The sequence below is a fragment of the Piliocolobus tephrosceles genome, chromosome 14 (genome assembly GCF_002776525.5).
Source record: "Piliocolobus tephrosceles isolate RC106 chromosome 14, ASM277652v3, whole genome shotgun sequence".
Classification (NCBI taxonomy): domain Eukaryota; kingdom Metazoa; phylum Chordata; class Mammalia; order Primates; family Cercopithecidae; genus Piliocolobus; species Piliocolobus tephrosceles.
In genome coordinates, this window is record NC_045447.1 from 73,836,528 (window position 1) to 73,856,293 (window position 19,766).

The following is a 19,766-nucleotide window of genomic DNA, read 5'->3' on the forward strand; positions in this document are numbered from 1 at the left end:
TCAGTGTTTATCCTATAAACAGTCTGAAGCCATTTTATATCACAGAAGCCTAGCCTTGATCATGCCAGGCTCTCATTCTACTAAGTAGAGATCACTACTTTGGTTTTCAATAGATCATTTCTGTTTACAAAAACAGGAATAGTAATTAGTTTTGCTGCACCGTTTCCTTAAGTATCTTAATTTTGTTTATCAAGGTGAAGACAGGGTTCATTCCTTTTTCCGGTTCGTCCTCAAATACGTAGACTTTTCTATTAATACATAGATATTAAAATAAATAAAATAAAAAATTATTTCTGAGAAACTGGCAAAAAGATTGCTGCTTACATCAACAGGCATCCCAGACTAATATAGATCTTTCCTTTGTTAAACCCTGTGAAATACCAGTTTTAATCGGATGGCAAGGTAACTTTGAAATCAGTGTTCATAACCACTGTATGATTTTCTTGTAATAAAGGAGTCAATGAAAAACAATAGATTATCCAAAAATAAATTCTACCTCTTTTCTTTAGAAATACATGAAGGATCTGTATATACATGTGCATGTGTGTTTTCTTCAAGGTAGTACTAAAATTAATTTTCATCTACCTTGCCTATATTATCTGGCAAGATATACACACTCCCAAGAGAGGTCGATTCTAGAAAAAGTTGACTCCATGATAAAGTATAAGGAAGTGCACCCCAGTTGCCTACCCAGGGAGCTAAGTCAAGCCAGAAATTGGTAAATGAGTAACAATGTCTATTTAATATGTGTATATTAAAAATTGTTTGTTGGATTCTGCTTCTGCTGATTTGAGGGAATTGGTATCGTATGAATTATCTAATTACTGAAAACCTAAAATGGCACTAACCTCTTCTAAAATGTGGCTATATTTAAAGATTTAGATGTCTTTGTCTGAGGTTACTACTTGTTTAATAAATCTCCTGCAAGGCAAGGCTTTTATGAATCAAGCTGACTTTTTTCCTTAGACAAGTTATGATGCACTATTGCCCTTTGAGAGAATTTCATTAGTGTAGGGAATGAAATGAGCTACAGTAAAGGATCTAATTTCCCTGTGTTTATAGCCTAGACCTTGTAATAGCAGTCCAGTATCTTACCTTAACAGGAAGAGAAGCATTTGAAATATTGAGAGAACTGAGATTTAGTGACGCTGATGTGCTATATGCAATGTGAACAAATTGCATTTGGGTTGTTCCCAGTGCTGAATTAATTTCTCTTATTAAATTATCAATAAGTTGGGTTATTATTTACAGTTCTTTTTCTGTTTCCCCCTTTTTTCCTTAAGCTGCTTAAGGAGATATCTAGGAAGCGCAGAAGCATCCGTTATGGGAGAGAAGTTGAATTAAAGCCATATATTGCCGCTCACTTTGATGTCCTTCCCCCTGAGTTCACCCTGGGGGATGACAAGCATTATGGTGGATTTACAAACAAGCAACTCCAAAGTGGTCAAGAATATGTCTTCTTTGTGTTAGCAGTAATGGAACATGCAGAGTCTGTAAGTTAATTATGATGGCATCTCTTTCCTATGGTATGCTTATACATTTTCACTGGAATGTGGTTATTTAGGGATTTGTAGGTATATCCATCCTCTATTTCTCATGAACTGTTATTAACTTAAGTGTAATAACAGGCCGCCGACTCTTCGGACATTGCTGAATATACTCCTCAAGACTGAGTTACAAATGAGACTGTGTCTCTGATGAAGGACATTTACGTGGCCCTCTACTTTGTGAAGTTCCAGATCAATAGGACATGGTTCCTGATACCTTTTGATGTAACACAAATATTATGGTGTTAGAACCAGCATTGCTCACAATCTCCTTCCCTCATCCTTTCAAAATGACTGCTGTCAAGAAAAGGAGACTGCTCTCATCTTGCATAATACCTGATTGACATTAGCCCCTGAGATTGCAATGGGAACTCACAAGCTCAGCCATTCAACATGGCATATTTCTAAAAATATTGGCTTTGGGGGTGATTGTATGTATTCTCCTGTATTTGCCAAGTGAGACTACCATGCCTCTACCCAGATTCATGAGGAAGGTCTATCTAGAAAGAGGCAAATACAACAGCTTCTTTAATTCTAGAAATTTATGAGTGACTTTATCAGTGAACAGCTGAGAAAGTTATAAAATAATTTAATAAAAGAGAGAATTCCTAAGGTATTCTAAATAATGAGTTTTCTTCTGTTATGTAATCCATCTTGCTTATATGTCATTTTATGTTTCAGTTGCTTTGAATATTTAAAAAAAAAGGGGGGGGGAAGAGATATTGTACATAGGAAGGGGGTGAATTTTGAAGTGGCAGGTCACATGAACATTTAATATACATATTCTAAACTTCATTTATCTAATCGGCGTCTATATATGACAGGTATGGTAACTCTGAGCCAGTCATTTCCCGAATAGAAGCAGCTCATGATGTATCAAAGATTTCTCCACATCAGGTGTTAGGGTATACAGTGGGGCCTCTCTCCGAGTGACTGAAAGAATTATCCCGTGGAAAATCAAAACACAAAGCCAGCCTCTCTGCCTGGTTTACCTTTGTGCTCAGAATGTCATTTGAAAACAAAGTGATGGCCTTCCTGGAATTTTAATGTACAGATATGCTTTCTCTTTCTAGTTGAAGGTTTTAAGGCAGAACATCAAGGGAATGAAATGTTAAGAAATCATCTTTTTCTTTTATTCAAAAATGACTTTTAAATATTTGAGAGGAAGTTTCTTTTAATAGCTCTAGGAATGTTTCAAAAAGCACGCTTAGAGCGTTGAGGTAGATCAGAGAATCTAGCAAAGGAGAGGAATCTCATTCGATCCTGCAAACTGAACCACTGAACTACACACTCTGGTTTCTGATGTCTTCCGCTAGTGTCTAAATATGTCATAACTGATGAAGAGTCTGCCCCTTTCTTTAGTATGTCATCTGCTTATTAATTATAGAATTAAGAGTTTTTTTACACGTGTTAATGAAGTTGCCCCTTTATTCTATCATCTTTCTCAACATTGCTTCCAAATATATATGATATTTATTTCCTTTATATATCATAAATATTTTCAGGCCTGGAAGAGACTTGTATCCAGCTAGAGTTGTTTTGTAGTAATAAAGCCTTTGTGTAAGCCTCAAATTTCCATAACAGATTATAACAATATTCCAAGGGTAGACTGGTAATTTGCAAAGAGAAAACGCTTTTCCCTCCCTCTCAAAGACACAAGCTATCCCCTAATCCATTGTCTCACATTAAGAATGTCAGATTACTGGTTTGGAATGATCCAAAATTTAATCTCTTACTCCCACACATAAGAAATTATATTTTTCATGAGGCTAGTATCATTTTATGACTTCGTTTTCTTTTCATTTTCATACATCTCTGTTTCTTGAATGGGTTGGAAATCTATGTTCTTTGGGAAAACCTGTGCTTAGACTTCCATCTCAAGGGACCATGATTATTATCTTAAAGGTTCTTGGTAAAGAATTTCAGATCGGACAGTTTTGCCTAGTTCTGTCTACCAAACTATTTTAGCATCACCTACAAAATGGAGTGCGTATCGTATAAACCAAAACAATGATATAAAGAATCATGTTACTTAAATACATGATTCTTTGCCAAGTCCTTTGTGTCAATCCTTATACCATATACATCCTTTTTTTTTTTTTTTTTTTTTTTTTTTTGCCGCCTCTGAGAGGCTTTGACATACGTACTGGGTTTCCATCTTCCTTTACTGCATTAGAAAATCTGAAAATCTAGTCAGTCTTTTTCCTGGGCACAATGACGAAAATGAGAAAGAAGAGTAGTATACAAGCATTCAGTGGGACATCTGTTCTCCTGCTTGATGGCCGAGCTCATTGTACTTAAATTCAGAATAGATGCCATAAATTAATTTTTTAAAGATGCAGGTTAAAACATTTAAATATATGTACTGATTATGGAAAATGACCATATATACTGATGTCTTGACAGTTTCAGCCATTTGAAAAGATGAACATTTTTTGTCTTATTCAGCCAGGATTTGCTGAGAACCCACTAAGTACAAGGTTCAGTGCTAGCTGCTTTAAGCATATAAACACAAATAATATATAAATCCCTGCCTTCTAGGAGTTTGTAGTTTCACCAAAGAAAGTGAAGTATATATACAAATAAAAAGCCAAAATAGAGTTTGGTGAGTGCCATTAAAAACAAAAACAAAAACAAAACAAAACAAAAAACAAAAAAAAAAAAAAAAACAAGGACTAAATAAAAATTTAGCTGTATTATTTGTACCTTTTTTTTTTTTAGAGGGGAATGACCGATCACTGCCAGTCAGTTAAAAAGGGGTGGTTTCACTGGAGGCAGTATTCAAGTGGGGGCCTGGAGAGTTGTTGTTCAATTTCAGGAGCTAAATGTTGTGGAACTTGTGAGGGAGTAGAGGAGCAAGAATAGAGCATTTAGGGAGTAGTAGAAGAAGCCCACTATGATGGAATGTGTTGTGTGTTGTAAGCAAGTTTAAAGTAAAATTGTGGATGCCCTTGAGAATCATGCTAAGTTGTCTATGTTTTATTTGGGAATCACAAGAGAGCCTCTTGAAGGCTTTATAGTTGCAGTTTAGGATGATACCTCTAGCAGCAGTGGAGACTATTAGAGGAAGGAAGAAACTTGGTATGGTTAGGAGCACATAAGTAAGGTCCTAAAGAAAAGTGGCATTCATGAGACTGGAAGGAGAGCAGATGGACCTGGGGGTCACTGATAAGCTAAAATCAGTGTTTCCAGTCTATTCCTGTTTCTATAAGGTAAAATCAGTATTCATTCCTAGATACTGAGAGGATGAGAGAATTTGGGAAGTCAGGAGGAAGGGAAGGAGTATCTGGAAAAAATTAAGAAATTCATACTTAATTTGAACATATATGTAGGGGGTCTCTAGAAATGATTGTAAATGAAGATCTGGGATTTCATAGAGTATCTGAGTTTAGAAACATTAATGAAGAGACATATTCTGCATGGAAGTTGAGAGTTAAAGCTTGGGCTGACCTTACCAGATAAGAGAAGACAAGAGATGCTAGTAGAGAATAGAACTTAAGAACTTGGGTTCAGGGCCAGCCACAGTGGCTCACACCTATAATCTCAGAACTTTGGGAGGCCGAGGCTGGAGGATTGTTTGAGACCAGGAGTTCGAGACCAGCCTGGGAAACATGGTGAGACCCCATCTCTATAATTTTTTTTTTTTTTTAAAGAATGTTGGTCTGTAGGATGGAGTCAGAGGCAATTAACTCAGCAGGGCATGAGCAGCTGAAAAGATTAGGACAGGACTGGTTTAGTACAAAATTAAGAGAGCCAGAGATAAAAATTTTAAAGAAGGCTTGATCCACTGTGGCAAATCTGGAAAAGTTGTCTGGAAAGGTAAAGAGTAAATAAAGGCAAATAGATTTGGCAAATGAAAAAAAAAAAAAAAAAAAAATAGGACCAGTGGTGTTGTTGGAGTGAGAAGAGATGAGGAGTGAGTAGTAGAAGCAGAGCAGTTAGTGGATGTGGATTGGTTTCTGTTGGATTGGAAAGTAGAAGATAGGGACTTGAAGGGGGCAGGTAGAGTCAAGATGTTTTCCTAATACAGGCTAAAATAGGACAGAGCTAAATGGGATCGGATATCATAGAAATAAAAATCATCAATATTTAGTCCATTTCTTCTCCAAGTAACTGTATTTTTGAAAAGTATATTATCAATTGTTGAGGACAGACATACCAGTCTCTGAGCAATAACTGTAATAAAACTAAATGAGAACTGCTAAATTCTTTTAAGTTCTAAAAATTCTATATTTTATGAAGCCATATCATCAATTCTGTATATCTCGCATCTGTAATTTGAACTATGGAATTCCCTTTTGAAATTGTAGACTTTATTTGCTCATTGTTTGGCTTCCATTTCCTAACTAATATGCAGTAGTATTAAGTAGTACCAAGCACTAAGAAGCACAGTAGTACTAATGACTACGGACATTCACATTTAATTAAATACTGACTTATTTTTGAATGTAAATATATACTTTGGTCTCCTTAACTGTATGATAATGCCTTGCGGGCTGGAACTCTAATTTTTTCTCTTGATTTTCATGTAGCATCTAACACTTTGGCCCAATGTAAATGTTCAGTAAACATTTTGCAACTGGTTAATTACTGGTACTTTACGCTTCATAGGATCATTTAATATGCCATATAGAGAGCCCAATGAAAAAGTGTCTATGAAGTAATTTGTACTATCAAAATTATTTTATTATAAAGTGTTTCACTCTATAAGGAAATTTGTATTTATAAAACCTCTTCCTTCCTTTCTTTTCTTTATTCTCCTCTCCCCTCCCCTCTATTTTGCTAATGTTGCCTCACACACTTTTCATTAAATTCACTATTTCCTCGATTTTTTGCTTCTTCTGATGTTAAAGGTACTCTGTAGAAAGTCATTATTTTATCACTGAAATAGACTCTGCTTTTCCTCAGAAGATGTATGCAACCAGCCCTTACTCCGACCCCGTGGTGTCAATGGATCTGGATCCACAGCCAATCACGGATGAAGAAGAAGGCTTGATCTGGGTTGTAGGCCCTGTCCTTGCAGTGGTCTTTATCATCTGCATTGTCATTGCTATTCTTCTTTATAAAAGGTAGGTTTACCCAATATTTCTGTTGCAATTTTGGAGGCTGCCTTATTTTTGAAGACTTGATCATTGTTCTGTGGTCCTTTGGTGGTTGATTTTAGTAGAAATACTTCTGTGCCATTTCAATTATTTTTGGAAAAGTGTTTACATTACAGTAAGATCCAAATGTAAAGACTGTACTATTTTGAATCTTACTCAGTTTTGGTATAGACTTCTGTTGTCCAACATGCATCTATTCCGGCCTCCAATCTTCTGAGCTGCTTTATGCAGATAAACACTTTTCATAACAATTGAGGCATTAGTGCATTCACAAGTAAATAAGTCCATGCAAGCTTTCATTTGATTGTTTTAGATAATTAATTGCTCGATTTCAACGTGTTTTTTGAAACACTATCATGATTTTGCAATTTGTACCTATCATAAATCTAATTTGCACAAGCGTTGAGAGCTCCCTGTGGCTATTTCTCAAAATTTGGCAAAAGCACATGAAAATTAAGGATTAAGGAAGGGAAACAAAAAGAGAGGGATGGAGAATGAATCGTCTCCCAATTTTTCTTCTAACTCTTATTCCACATCTTCACTGGTGAATTCGTGTATGTGTCCAAAAAGGGATGGCAAGGTACCATATTCCTTTTTTAAAAAATATAATCTGAGTCTTACTATGCCCATGTGTTGATTTGAGTAGTGTCTTTGACTGCAGTTAGAATGCAAATCTATATCTACCCACATTTTTCTGATATGCTACTCTTTTTCAATTTTATTTCTACCTCTAACATCTAATCTCTAATAAGATTTTTTCCCCTACGTCACTGGCCGGTCAGTTAGAGAACATTAGTAATTGTTCTTATAAATTCTTTCTGTCTTAAGATTATAATTATAATATAAATATGAACTTATAAAAAGTAGCATATAATATCCTTTCTTAAACATTTAAAATGACTAAATTCAAAATTACTTTCTTTTATATAGATTTTTACTTTTTTCCATTCCAAATTGTATTTTCATAAAACTTTAATCCATGTTCTCATTTTCCTTGTGGCATGTTATATTTTGAAATGCTGCTGTGAAGGTGATCTCATCTCTCTACTACAAGATAGCTTGTCTCTCCCTATCCCTGTAACCTTGGCCTTCAAAATCTAAAAAGAGTATCTTCATTTTGATTCTTGCTTACATGCTTAATCTGATAATCTCATTTCCATTCACTCTTTTTCCTACCCATCTAGCTCCCTTTTGGGGGTTTATATTAATTATTTTCACCCTCACTCCCTTGCTCTTCTGTCCCTGGAATAGAGTTTTAACCCCATAACCTCTTATCTTGACTCTTAAAAAAAGAAACTCCTTTAGAACACTTCTTCTTTGAAAAACTTGTTTTTAAAAGGCTCCATTTCATTTTATTCCAGCATTAAGAGAGGGTTGAGAAAATAAAGGACAAATGAAAGAAGTTCATAACCATAACCCATTAAATTGCCTATCCTATTTTAGAGTTATAAAGAATGAAAGAAATATCCATCCTTATTTTTTTTTCATGAACACTGCCATCATTCAATTATCCATGCTGTAAAATAGCCGAAAAAGCAAGTGATTGAAAGCCAAAATCTCCTCTTATTTGATGATTTGAATCTTCCATTCCAATCTGTATCTATAAGCATATATCTTAGGGAACTCGTTGCATTTTATCACCTCTCTCCATGTAAGAGATAAGGGCAGGAAGCATGAGGTACCCACCTGCCCCGTGAGTAATCACAGACTCTGTTTGAGTCCAAGCAGGAACTGGTGCCCTTTGCTGTCTGTACGCTGCACTTTTTTCCGGAAGAGAATTCAATAGTAAAAAGCAGTAGTATAATTCTAATTGTTTTCTGGGAAATATTTATTTAGGTGGTCACATACTACTATGGGAGTCGGGTCAAAAAACAAGTGCTTGTTGACAGGTGTATTTCTAGACCATATCACATGACATTTTGTGATTATTTGAAATGGGAAAAATTAATGCCTTATTTTTTAAGTTATGTTTTATTTGGATATACATAGCTATCATTAAGTCATACAGTAACAGATGTATATGGTATTTGTGAATCAGTTATGTAAATTTGACGAAATATGATTGTAGCCCTAATAATTTTTAAAAGATAATTATTTTCTTTCTTCATCTGCAAGTGACAAAAAATCAACTCACTTATTATTTTTCCTAATCCCACAAAAAGAAGTATCGTATTTAAAGGTTTTATGACTCTATTAAAATGGGGTAGCATTTTAGTGTGGGCCTATGTAAGCATCGTCTAATGCAATTGTTGGGAAATGCACACATCCTCGAATGCTAAGTATATTTAGCTAACCATCTGAAGGCCCATGAAGCGTTTCTGAAATAGAAATGCTTGCTTCAGCAGTAAAGAACATTCCTGACTTGAAATTCAAGTAGACCCAACAATGTCCTTCTTGATTATCATGAGGCAGTTCAAAAGGAAATCTTCTGTACCCAATGAATAGTGTCTTTTATAGCTTGGCTCCTGAGCAAAGTTAATTACGTAATAAATACTCCATTCCCTCTTTTTAGGTGCCTTTCAGTTTATATACAGGTCATTGGTAATGACTCAGAATTGAAAGTATCATTATTATTATTATTGTCAGAATATTTTACTTCCCATATGCAAATAATGCTTTGAGAAGAGAATGAGAATAAAACGTTGTTAACTCACATTATATTGATCATCCACTTTATCATGTATCTCTGCTTCTAAGATGCTTGCATTAGCAATAGGTCTGTAGCTACAGATAGTTGTATCATATAAAGAAGTATATTTTACCCAGCTATCTGAGGAGACTTTGAGACTTATTCCTAATAGATCTATTCATGTGGAAATGGCACACTCTTTGATCTGGCATTCTGTTCATTTAACTTTTGTTTTTAATCTAGTAATCTGTACACCTATACTACATTGACCATCAGTAACAAAAAATATCACCAGGGCTTTGTAAGATCCCTAAAATACCCTCTGAATCATGAGAAAATTAAAATGTATTTGATGTATCTTTAATGTTATAAATTTTCTTGTACTGTAATTTTTAAAATATATGATACAGGCCATGGCTTAAAGTACACATTACAGAGATAAAGTAGTAGCAATGTTCGGACCAGTACTGGATTGAAGAGCCAGGAAACCTGAGTCCAAGTCCCAGTTCTGTGACTAGCTGGTTGCATGGGGTAGAAATTCATGCCAACAGTCTGAACCTAGCCTTCATTACAAAGTTAGTGGGTGGACCAGATAATTAGACCTTTTTAATCATTCTATAATCTGAAAACATTAAACACGGGATATAATCTGTTCTATAATCTGAAAACATTAAACACGAGATAATAGTATTGGTACTGCATGTTCATCTACTCCGACAAAAAATCCACAAGGCAATTGAAAGGTCGTATTCTGTATATCTGTTACATATGTAAGGCTTTTCAGACTTTTTTCCAGAACTGTCCAAGAATTATTTATATAGAAAATAAACTTTTAAAAATAAACTGTTAAGCTTACCTCTATGGAAAAGCATTTCAAGATGGATGAAAAGTGTTTATTGCATACTATGGAATCAAAGAAAGTGTAGATCAGGTGGTCCTAGAAGTCTGAGATACACTTTAGGCAAAATTAACATCCTTGAATGGTAATAATCTAGCCTGCATGCACACTGTTTTTTCATCCCCATCTCAGGATGTGGAAACCATGAGCTAGATGGGACCAAAATACAGGCTTCAGTTTTTCCAGCCTTTTCCAGCTCCAACACTGGCTGTCTGCAAGCTTTGTGTCTTTAGTCTTCTCTTTCTGTGTCAACCCTTCATACTGTTCCAAGCCCTCATCAAAGAAAGAAATGCAGTCCAGAATACTTTGAGATGCTGTGAAGAAATATGTGGCCACCCCCAACCATACCGGAAGCTGCTGGTTGACTCTGCTTTCTGGCTTCTGAGGAGGCCCTCCCTAGGTTGGGAATGCCTTTCCTATCACTCCCCTGCCACTCCTTTTGGCTTGGATAACTCCAACTCATCCTTTGGAAGTAAGCTAGGATGCTACCTACTAAATCAAGGCTTTCTGGGTGCTTGCCTCATCTTCTATCCTCTCTTCTCCTCCCCTCTCTAGCAGTTCGGGCTATCTTAGGATCGCTTTTCCTAGGCTCTTAAAGTACTTTCTACTTGTCTATTATAGAACCTACTGCATTACTGTCAATTCCCCTTTTCTTGGCACTCTGCCTCCAGTAAACTGCAGGTCAAGGACTCTGTCTTATTCATTATTGTGTTCCTACTGCCTAGTAGAGTGCCTGGCACACAAAAATATTGAATAATTAAATGTATACAAGTCAAACAGTATTAAACAAGCTCAATTCCTTCTCTGTGTTGACTCCATCACTCAATATCACCTTTATTTTGGCTGGCAAGAGTTGCAATAAAATCCTTGGCCTGTAATTTAAATTTACCAATTGTGAAAGCTTTCAAACTTAGATATTTGTACCACATATGTACCCAGGTGTACGGTGAGGCTGACCTTTATCTAGAACTGTGCATTTGTGCATATGAATACTCAAGCAGCCTTTTAATCCACAGAACTGATAATTCACTAGGTGGTTTTCCATCCTGAGGCATAGATTTTTCTACAGCTGATTCCCTGATAAAGTCATTGATTTAAAAAAGTGAGCAAATTGGAAATATTTATGTAGAATTCTTTTTAACCTGGCACACTAAGTAAATCACTTTAAAATTAAGAATAAGAAGAATTAACCAATGTGTTTGATATCATTTTCATCATTTACTTTGTATGTGTGTGTTTGTGCAATTTAAATGTGGATGTTTTATTTTTGAAAAGAGATGGATTGAATTGTCTCACAGGGCCAGATATTCCAGCCACTTGGGTATATATTTCATTGCATCAAGAAGAACTTAGTACCTTTATTTTGCAATTGGGAACTCACTGAAAACTTTGCAATTTGCCTCAAAGTGAAGATTTTTAGATTGTTTTCAGGAAAAGGTTATATGCTGCAGAAATAATATGGTTATTTAAACAATCAACATGATATCACAGGTGAAAGGAGCTATAAGCATGAACTAGTTGTGTTCACAGACAGCACCACAGACTAGGAAAATACATATTCTGTCAATGGCTGGTAATAAAATGTTTTTCTGGATAAGCCCAACCGTATAAATGGGCCATGCTCTGTAGATTTATAATGATGAGTATTATATTTTCCTAAACTGAAGATGCGGTTAGTCCTTCATTGGAAAAAAGATGTGGCAAGAGGTATTTGAAGAAATAATTTCTGCCACCTTATTACCTTTTGGTATATTATTCAATTGTGCAAATTTCTGTATAGTTCAATACAGTTTGCAGATATTTAATATGAAAGGAATGACATACCTCTTAATCGAAGGCTTTTTATTTTAAATGAATGAATTTCTTTTGTGGAATTATGCTGTATTCCCATTGAATACATTAGTAGTTTTCTCATAGCATGTTTTTTAAAAATCAAATTATCTCTCCACTATCGAACACTTCCTGGGATATAATTAATTGTGGCATTATTTTATAGGTGATGGATAAAAGTGCATGTGTCATTCACACACACACACACGCACACACACACTGTGTATTCAGTGATGTAACTTCATGTCCTCTGTTTAGTTCGTAATCAGAGGTCCATAAATATTTTGATTCGCTGTCGCTTCCGAATGTATGTCAGTTATGTGTCCTTACTTGTGAACACTATATCTTAAATCTTGGTTGTCATGGTTATCCTTGTTACCATTGGCCAACTAACATTTAGCCTTTCTTTTTCCTTTTTTTGCTGCATTAAAATGGAGCAGTAAACCCGACAGGTGAGGAATAGAGAACAAACCCCTTTCATGTTCAGTAAGAAAAAAATAAACTGGTAGATTTCGGAGTTGTTGAAGAGGGGAGGGCGGGACTGCATACAAAAGATGATACCTGGCACGTGGAAGATGGGCAAAGCCTACATATACACAGTGACTTCATTAAAATGATTCTGGGGGAGATAAATATTTATTTACATAAGACAGATTAAAGGCGAAGTTTAAAAGATAGTACACAAACCAATATCTGAGTTTTGTTTGTGGTCAAGATTAAAATGGGCATGTGTGTGTGTTGATGTGTTTACAGAGCAGAAATGTGAGGTGTCTCATAAACTGTTTTGTTTTGTTTTGTTTTGTTTTGTTTGTTTTTACCAAAGATTAGTTTTCAAGTTTGACTACAGATCACCTAATGATATTAGCATTTTCACACCCTGCAAATATTGGTGACAGTGCCTTAATGAGAACTCTTCCCTAATTCAAAATTATTATCCATGTCTCCCAGTCTTGAATAATAATAGCAATAATAATAGCTAAAATATACTATGTGGTTATTGAATGATGAATCCAAACTAACCTTCTAGCTTTCTAACTCATATCTATATAGTCATATACACTTATGTATAAATATGCATATAACATATATATATAAATTCCTGATAAAAATCAAACTACAAAAAACATCTCAAAGATCACCTACCTTTCTCCCAGTGCCATATTCCAGTGGTTTCCATTGAGTGGCCTCTGGACCAGCAGCCATAGCATCAGCATCACCAGGGAACTTGATAGAAATACACATCCTCGGGCCCCACCTCAGACCTACAAAATCAGAAAGTCTAGGCATTGACCCACCAGGCTGTATTTTAACAAGTCTCCCCAGGTGATCCCGATGCATACTAAAGTTTGAGAACTGTTGCTGCATTATTTACACTAAAATCACTTTACATTGGTCAGCAAGCCTCATGTTCAATGATAAGAATTTTTAAACCTCTATGAGGGTGTCTTTTTTGTGTGGACATCTCTAGTGTCTATTTATCCAGCAGAAAAACCCATGCAGAATAGTGTGTGTTTTTTTGTTTTGTTTTTGTTTTTCAGCCAAAAGACGAAACACTTTAAACTCACTTAAAATACTACCTTTCATCAGCCGGGTGTGGTGGCTCACGCCTGTAATCCCAGCACTTTGGGAGGCCGAGGTGGGCAGATCACGAGGTCAGGAGATCAAGACCATCCTGGCTAACATGGTGAAACCCCATCTCTACTAAAAAATACAAAAAATTAGCCAGGGATGGTGGTGGGCACCTGTAGTCCCAGCTACTTGGGAGACTGAGGCAGGAGAGTGGCATGAACCCGGGAGGCAGAGCTTGCAGTGAGCCAAGATCATGCCACTGCACTCCAGCCTGGGCGACAGAGCGAGACTCTGTACCTTTCATCGTAACACTTTTCACATTTTACAACTTAATCAATGCTTCCTTTCTCTATTAAAATGAGAGAGTTGAGCCAAAACTTAGACATCATCTTCTAATCTCCCTCTGTTTTATACCTAAAGAAACTGAAAAGAAAATTTATAGTTGTCACATACCAAAAATGGCAGAGTTGGGATTACATTCTTCATGTTATCAGAAACAAGTATTTGGATTGATTTACTTGAATATTGATAGTAGATATTTCTAATAAGTATATCTTTCTTTCAAAAGCCCCTGCTCATATGTCTGTATATCTTTGTTTCAGGACCATAAATACGATCTTTCACTCAACTTCCCTGTTTTTTCTTCCCCCCTCGCTGGGAGCCTAATTTTTTCTTCCCACCTAGATGGGACCCTTGGAAAAAGCAAATGCCCCATAGACCAGAGTAGCATTTGTGTTGTGTATTACCCACATCCCAAACAACCGCATGCTTGTATAGTATTAGCAATTTCTGATAGATATAAAATTTCAAGTGATCTTCCATTTCCTTTTCACCTACGTAACTCCTCCACATAGTAGATACTTCTCATTGCAAGAAATAAACTATAAAATAAATTTTATAGTCTTAATAGAAAAAAATATATAGTATAGCAAGGCAAAATTTAGAATCTGTTTGTAGTCATTATTCTTTCCATTTTTCAAACTGAAAATGAGAATGATGAGACCTCTGAAATTTATCAGGAAAAATGTTACTAGTTACATTCATGTTGGGCCTAATTTAGGCCATTATATGTCTTTTAATATTTTGTGACAATGTTTTAAAACTCTTTCGTATTATTAGCAATGATGACCAAACTCTTCATCTTCCGCATCTTTCCTAGAAATGTTTTCTGTGTTAGAAAACAATCATTCTAGCACATCACATAATAGGTGTTTAAAAATAATGTGATAAGAATGTGGACAGCCAGAATTGTCCATGTTGTGATCATTGAAACAAAACTAAGCAAAATACATTTAAGCAACTGGTTTTCTATTTGGCTAGGATTTCAGGAGACTGAGGTCTTGGAAATAATTTCATTTGAATAGACAGTGAAAGAGAAGTTAGTTATTAAATGTCAGTAAATCCCTCCCTGTTCATTAAAATTGTGAATTGTAATTTTAGTCCTATGTCTTGAGTTTTCTGAGACTCAACATCTTTGCAACAAGATGTAATTCCTAACTTTCCTGGAACCAAAGAAATTGACTAAATTACTTTAGAGAGTTTTCTATCCCTCCAGCTCAGTGTCACTCACCCCAGCCACAGGGAAAAGGAAGATAAGGAGGTTACTCTACAATACCTGTAAGAGTAAAGTAATTTTCTTGCCCTGATAGATATTTGTAATTCTGGTTTCCATAATCTTGCAAGAATGGCAGAGCCACGTTGGGAAGAGAGAAAAATCTAAATTTTTGTCACGGGACCTGACACATTAGTAAAGAAATGCATCTGTGCCAACTTACGCAAAATCAGCGAAACATGAGAAGGGCCATTGGTATTATTTGAAATGAGAAGACCAACCACATGTTTCACATATAATTGACTGGCTGGCTGCCCCCAGTCACGTTTCATTAACCTATTTCGATTTTGCATCTTCAGTGGTAAAAGGAATCTCTTAGTGTGGTGAGGCAAAGACCCATAGCATAGACACAGTGGCATTGCCTACTCTGAAACTGGTCATCATGTCCTCCTTTCACATGATCTTCTGAGCCTGTCTTTTTCTTCCTCCTCATGTCTTTTTCACTAGCCCTTCATCTCTTCTCTTTCTTTTCTTCTTTTCTACTCCATAGAACTGGAGCTGCCAGTGCCTTGGCAGGTCTCAGAATACTGCTCACCTCTGATTGGTGGAATGGTTTGGCCGTACATTTTGTCCCAAGGCTGTATCTGACACCTTTAGATAGAAAGAGGAAATCCTGAGACAGGTTAATCTAAGGTACTGAGAAAGCAACATGTCTAATAGGACTGAGCCATGAAAATGTATTCCATCAAGGATGTTTTGTCAAAGGCGTTGCACTTGAGCAAATCATGTGCACTTCCCCTTTGTATCAGTCTTCTCTTCATCCCCTGGTTAGTTTTATTTCATACGGATGAGCAGAAATGGGAGGAAAGGCTATTTAGCAGGAGTCCTATGGCTAACCATAGAACAACCTGGGTGGCATTGAATGAGAGCCCATTGCCACAGCAACACTAATGAGCTGTACCACAGTCACATCGAACAGAGGAAAGGAAAGTTCCTAAACACCGTGCAGTACCTGTTTTCCCCAAGTGAAAATGCCTTTGCTTTGAGCAGCAGTGAGATACTGGGATTGTGACTCCGGCATAGAGATGGCAGGCATTAGTATTTGGGAAAAAAAAAAGCACTATTTGAAAATGGCTTCTGTTGATTAAATGGGTTTTTAATCTAATTCAAGCTGGAAGAAGATAGTTATGACTCTGTGATTAATTTTTTTATTGGATAAAGAAATCTTATATACAGATCTGACATTTCTTGCTTAGAAATTAGTTAAAATTACATAATGAGAGCTTAAATGGGGATAATAAAGCTAGTAGATAGCTTTTAAAACAAAGTTAAAATGTGTTGTGTGAAGAATCACATTTATGACAAGGCACTGTCAATGGCACATTCGATGATTATCAGGAGAGCTGATCTACCCACCAGGTGAAATTACTTTTTCTCTGATCTTTCTGTGAACCTTTCATTAACAAAATATTAATCACAGCTTAGTACTGTTAACAGCTAACACTATTTTTTTCCTTCACGTTTGAAAGAGAAAGGGGAGGTTTGTTTAACCTGGTCCCGATTCTCCTAGGTATTAGGATAACTTGGCATCTTAAAAATGCACTTGTATTTACCTGCCGTATGGGAAAATCTAGGCATCATCTCCTCGCTATAGTCACCACTTATATATACTTAGGGCAAAGGGGGACAGATTTAGCTCTTCAGCTTAAGGTCAGGTAGTTTCTCTATGGTAACAACAGTCTTAGTATGGGCGACTTAGGGGTATCCTATCCTGTTCCTCACAAATAGAACTAGTAGATAAGAGAATTGCTCAATAAGGGTCCATGTGTATCTCACCAAGATCCCCTTGAAGCCAAAAGGCAGAGTTGCTGAATTATTTAATCGTACAGTTGGAGCAGGACTTCGAGATCATCCACTTAAACAAAAATTTTAGACCTGAGAGAACAATTAGGCCAAGGGAGGAAAAGCGACCTGAACTGGGTCACAAGTCAGCTGGGTTAAAATGTTGTAAACCCGAAAACTTGGGAGGTCGGGGGGAGTGCAGGTGCAACTCTCTGCTTTTTTATCTGTTTCAATTGATTTTTGTTTTCTTCTTAAATTTCTATTTTCACCCTATAGGAAGAGGGCAGAGTCCGACTCTAGAAAAAGCAGCATACCGAACAGTAAGGAGATCCCTTCACACCACCCAACAGACCCCGTAGAACTGAGGCGCCTTAACTTTCAAACACCAGGTAAGAAGCACCACACATCTAATCCACACACAGTCTTTACCAGAAGTTGTACAGCTCAACTGATATTAAGAGTTGAGGCCGGGCGCAGTGGCTCACGCCTGTAATCCCAGCACTTTGGGAGGCCGAACGGGGCGGATCACGAGATCAGGAGATCGAGACCACCCTGGCTAACATGGTGAAACCCCGTATCTACTAAAAATACAAAAAATTAGCCGGGCGAGGTGGCGGGTGCCTGTAGTCCCAGCTACTCGGGAGACTGAGGCAGGAGAATGGCGTGAACCCGGGAGGTGGAGCTTGCAGTGAGCAGAGATCCGGCCACTGCTCTCCAGCCTGGGTGACAGAGCCAGACTCCATCTAAAAAAAAAAAAAAAAAAAAAAAAAAAAAAAGTTGAAGATATCACTTTATTTCACTTTATTTTGAACCATTTTGTTCATCCTGCTCTTTTATTTTACTATTATGGAGGCTTGTCCAAGCAAAAGTCTGAAAGGAAATTAAGTTCTTTATACAAACCTGAAATGGGGTGGGAAAGAAAAAGAAATGTGGTTCTCCTTCAAATTTTGGAAGAACTATAGTCTTTATAATAATATCTATCATTTTTATGGGCATGATTATTATTTTTATTATATCCAATGACACTAATCTGGAAAGAATTCAGTTTCTTATCAAGTGAATGAATGAGTAAATGGATGGATGACTGTACACATCTTTCATCCCCTGGGAAAGCATAGATTTGTTCTGTATTTTCCTTTTTGTTTGTGTTTATGGTACTCTGAAAGAGGAAGGAAGAAAGGGAGGGAGGAAGGTAGGAAAATGAGGTAAATACTTTTAAATATTACCTATACTAAATGTCACTGATCACTTCTTACTAGAGAGAAACATAAAGTGACTGAGGATAACAAAAAATATACTTGTTTCTTAAAATACAGAACATTAAGTGCTTCAACAGAGGAACACTACTATTCCTGCTGAGGGGCCTTCTGTACAATATTGCTTATTCAGGCCTAGATCTCTTTTGCTTTCATTCAACTAAAGCGTGTTTGTACCAAATGAATGGCAAATTATGAATGGCAGAGGGAGCTGAAAATATAAAACCGAGTGACCCTATCTTAATACGTTATGATACTGAACAAAGTGAAGAGCTAATCTAAGAAGTCTTTGGGATTAAAATGTGGTTATAATGTTGTCCCACAAATTGTAGACAAGTTTCTTTGTGTCGTATGGATGTTCTGATTCACAGTATGATACACTGCAAATGTATTACAGTACACATTTTACAGTGAATTATTTTGAACGTGCTTTATTACGTTCAACATATTTTCTCTTTTACATGTAGATATACCATAGTAACTAGTAACTCTTCAATTGAAAGAAATGTTCAGCATTTTCAGTGTGGCTATACAATCATCATAATGTTGGTATTCAAAAAAAATTCTAACTCATATGAGGTTAGACTCAAAAAAGAAATTATTTCATCATTCACCGGGAACGTGTGCGTGATGACTGAACAAACTTGTGTCATCTTCCAGGATAGGTTGTAGCCCTTTGGATGCACCATATTGAGTCACCTACTCAGTACTTTATTAAGGCAACTTGATATGAATTAAGGTACTGTAGTAAATTTCGTTGGTTCAGCGCTTTTTGAAATAGGTGGATACTGACTACTTCAGGCTATAGGCAACTTCTTTTTTGTTTTTCATTGTTGGTTTGATTGATGGATTTTTTGAGAGAGGGTCTCACTTGATTGTTCAGGCTGGAGTGCAGTAGCAAAATCATGGCTCACTGCAGCCTCAACCTCCCAGGCTCAGGTGATCACCTTACCTCAGCTTCCCAGGTAGCTGGGACTACTAGGGCATGCCACCACACCCAGCCAATTTTTTGGTTTTTTTGTGGAGATGGAGTTTGGCCGTGTTGCACAAGCTGAGCTCCAACTCCTGGGCTCCAGCAATTCACCTGCCTCAGCCTCCCAAAGTACTGGGATTACAGGCATTAGCCACCACTCTTGGCCTACAGGCAACTTCTTAATAATGGACCCAGGAATTTATACTCCTTTCAATTTGGCAAATTCAATGGATAGAGGACCCAAAAGCTGAAGACATGATGTGCTACATGATTCTTTGCGTTTCTATCCTCATCACCCTTTAAAAGAGCAACATATTGTGGAAATAGAAAAATGGATCAGATTTCTCAGTGCCTTGCGACTATCTCTGCACTGCCCCTCCTTCCTCTGTTTTTCACATAAATGTCATTTGTGCTGGAACCAACCTTGGTCTTCCACCAGAGGCAGAAACACAGTATAAGGTTGAGCAGAAAGGCAAAGGTACCCCAAAAGAAGAGAGCCAATGAAAATGCTACACCTCACCTCCTCTAGCACCAACAGAAAATGTTGCCAGAAATAAATACAAAACAA

At 36.7% G+C, this 19,766-nt stretch overlaps 1 protein-coding gene across 1 annotated transcript in view; it reads left to right on the plus strand.

Moving 5' to 3' along the window:
• PTPRD (protein tyrosine phosphatase receptor type D) overlaps positions 1 to 19,766 on the plus strand; it is a 366,160-nt gene that overhangs the window by 272,611 nt on the left and 73,783 nt on the right. The window contains exons 21-23 of the mRNA XM_031934008.1: positions 1,284 to 1,493; positions 6,456 to 6,616; positions 17,246 to 17,358. Of these exons, the coding sequence (XP_031789868.1) occupies positions 1,284 to 1,493; positions 6,456 to 6,616; positions 17,246 to 17,358 (484 nt within the window). The remainder of the gene's footprint in view (positions 1 to 1,283; positions 1,494 to 6,455; positions 6,617 to 17,245; positions 17,359 to 19,766) is intronic.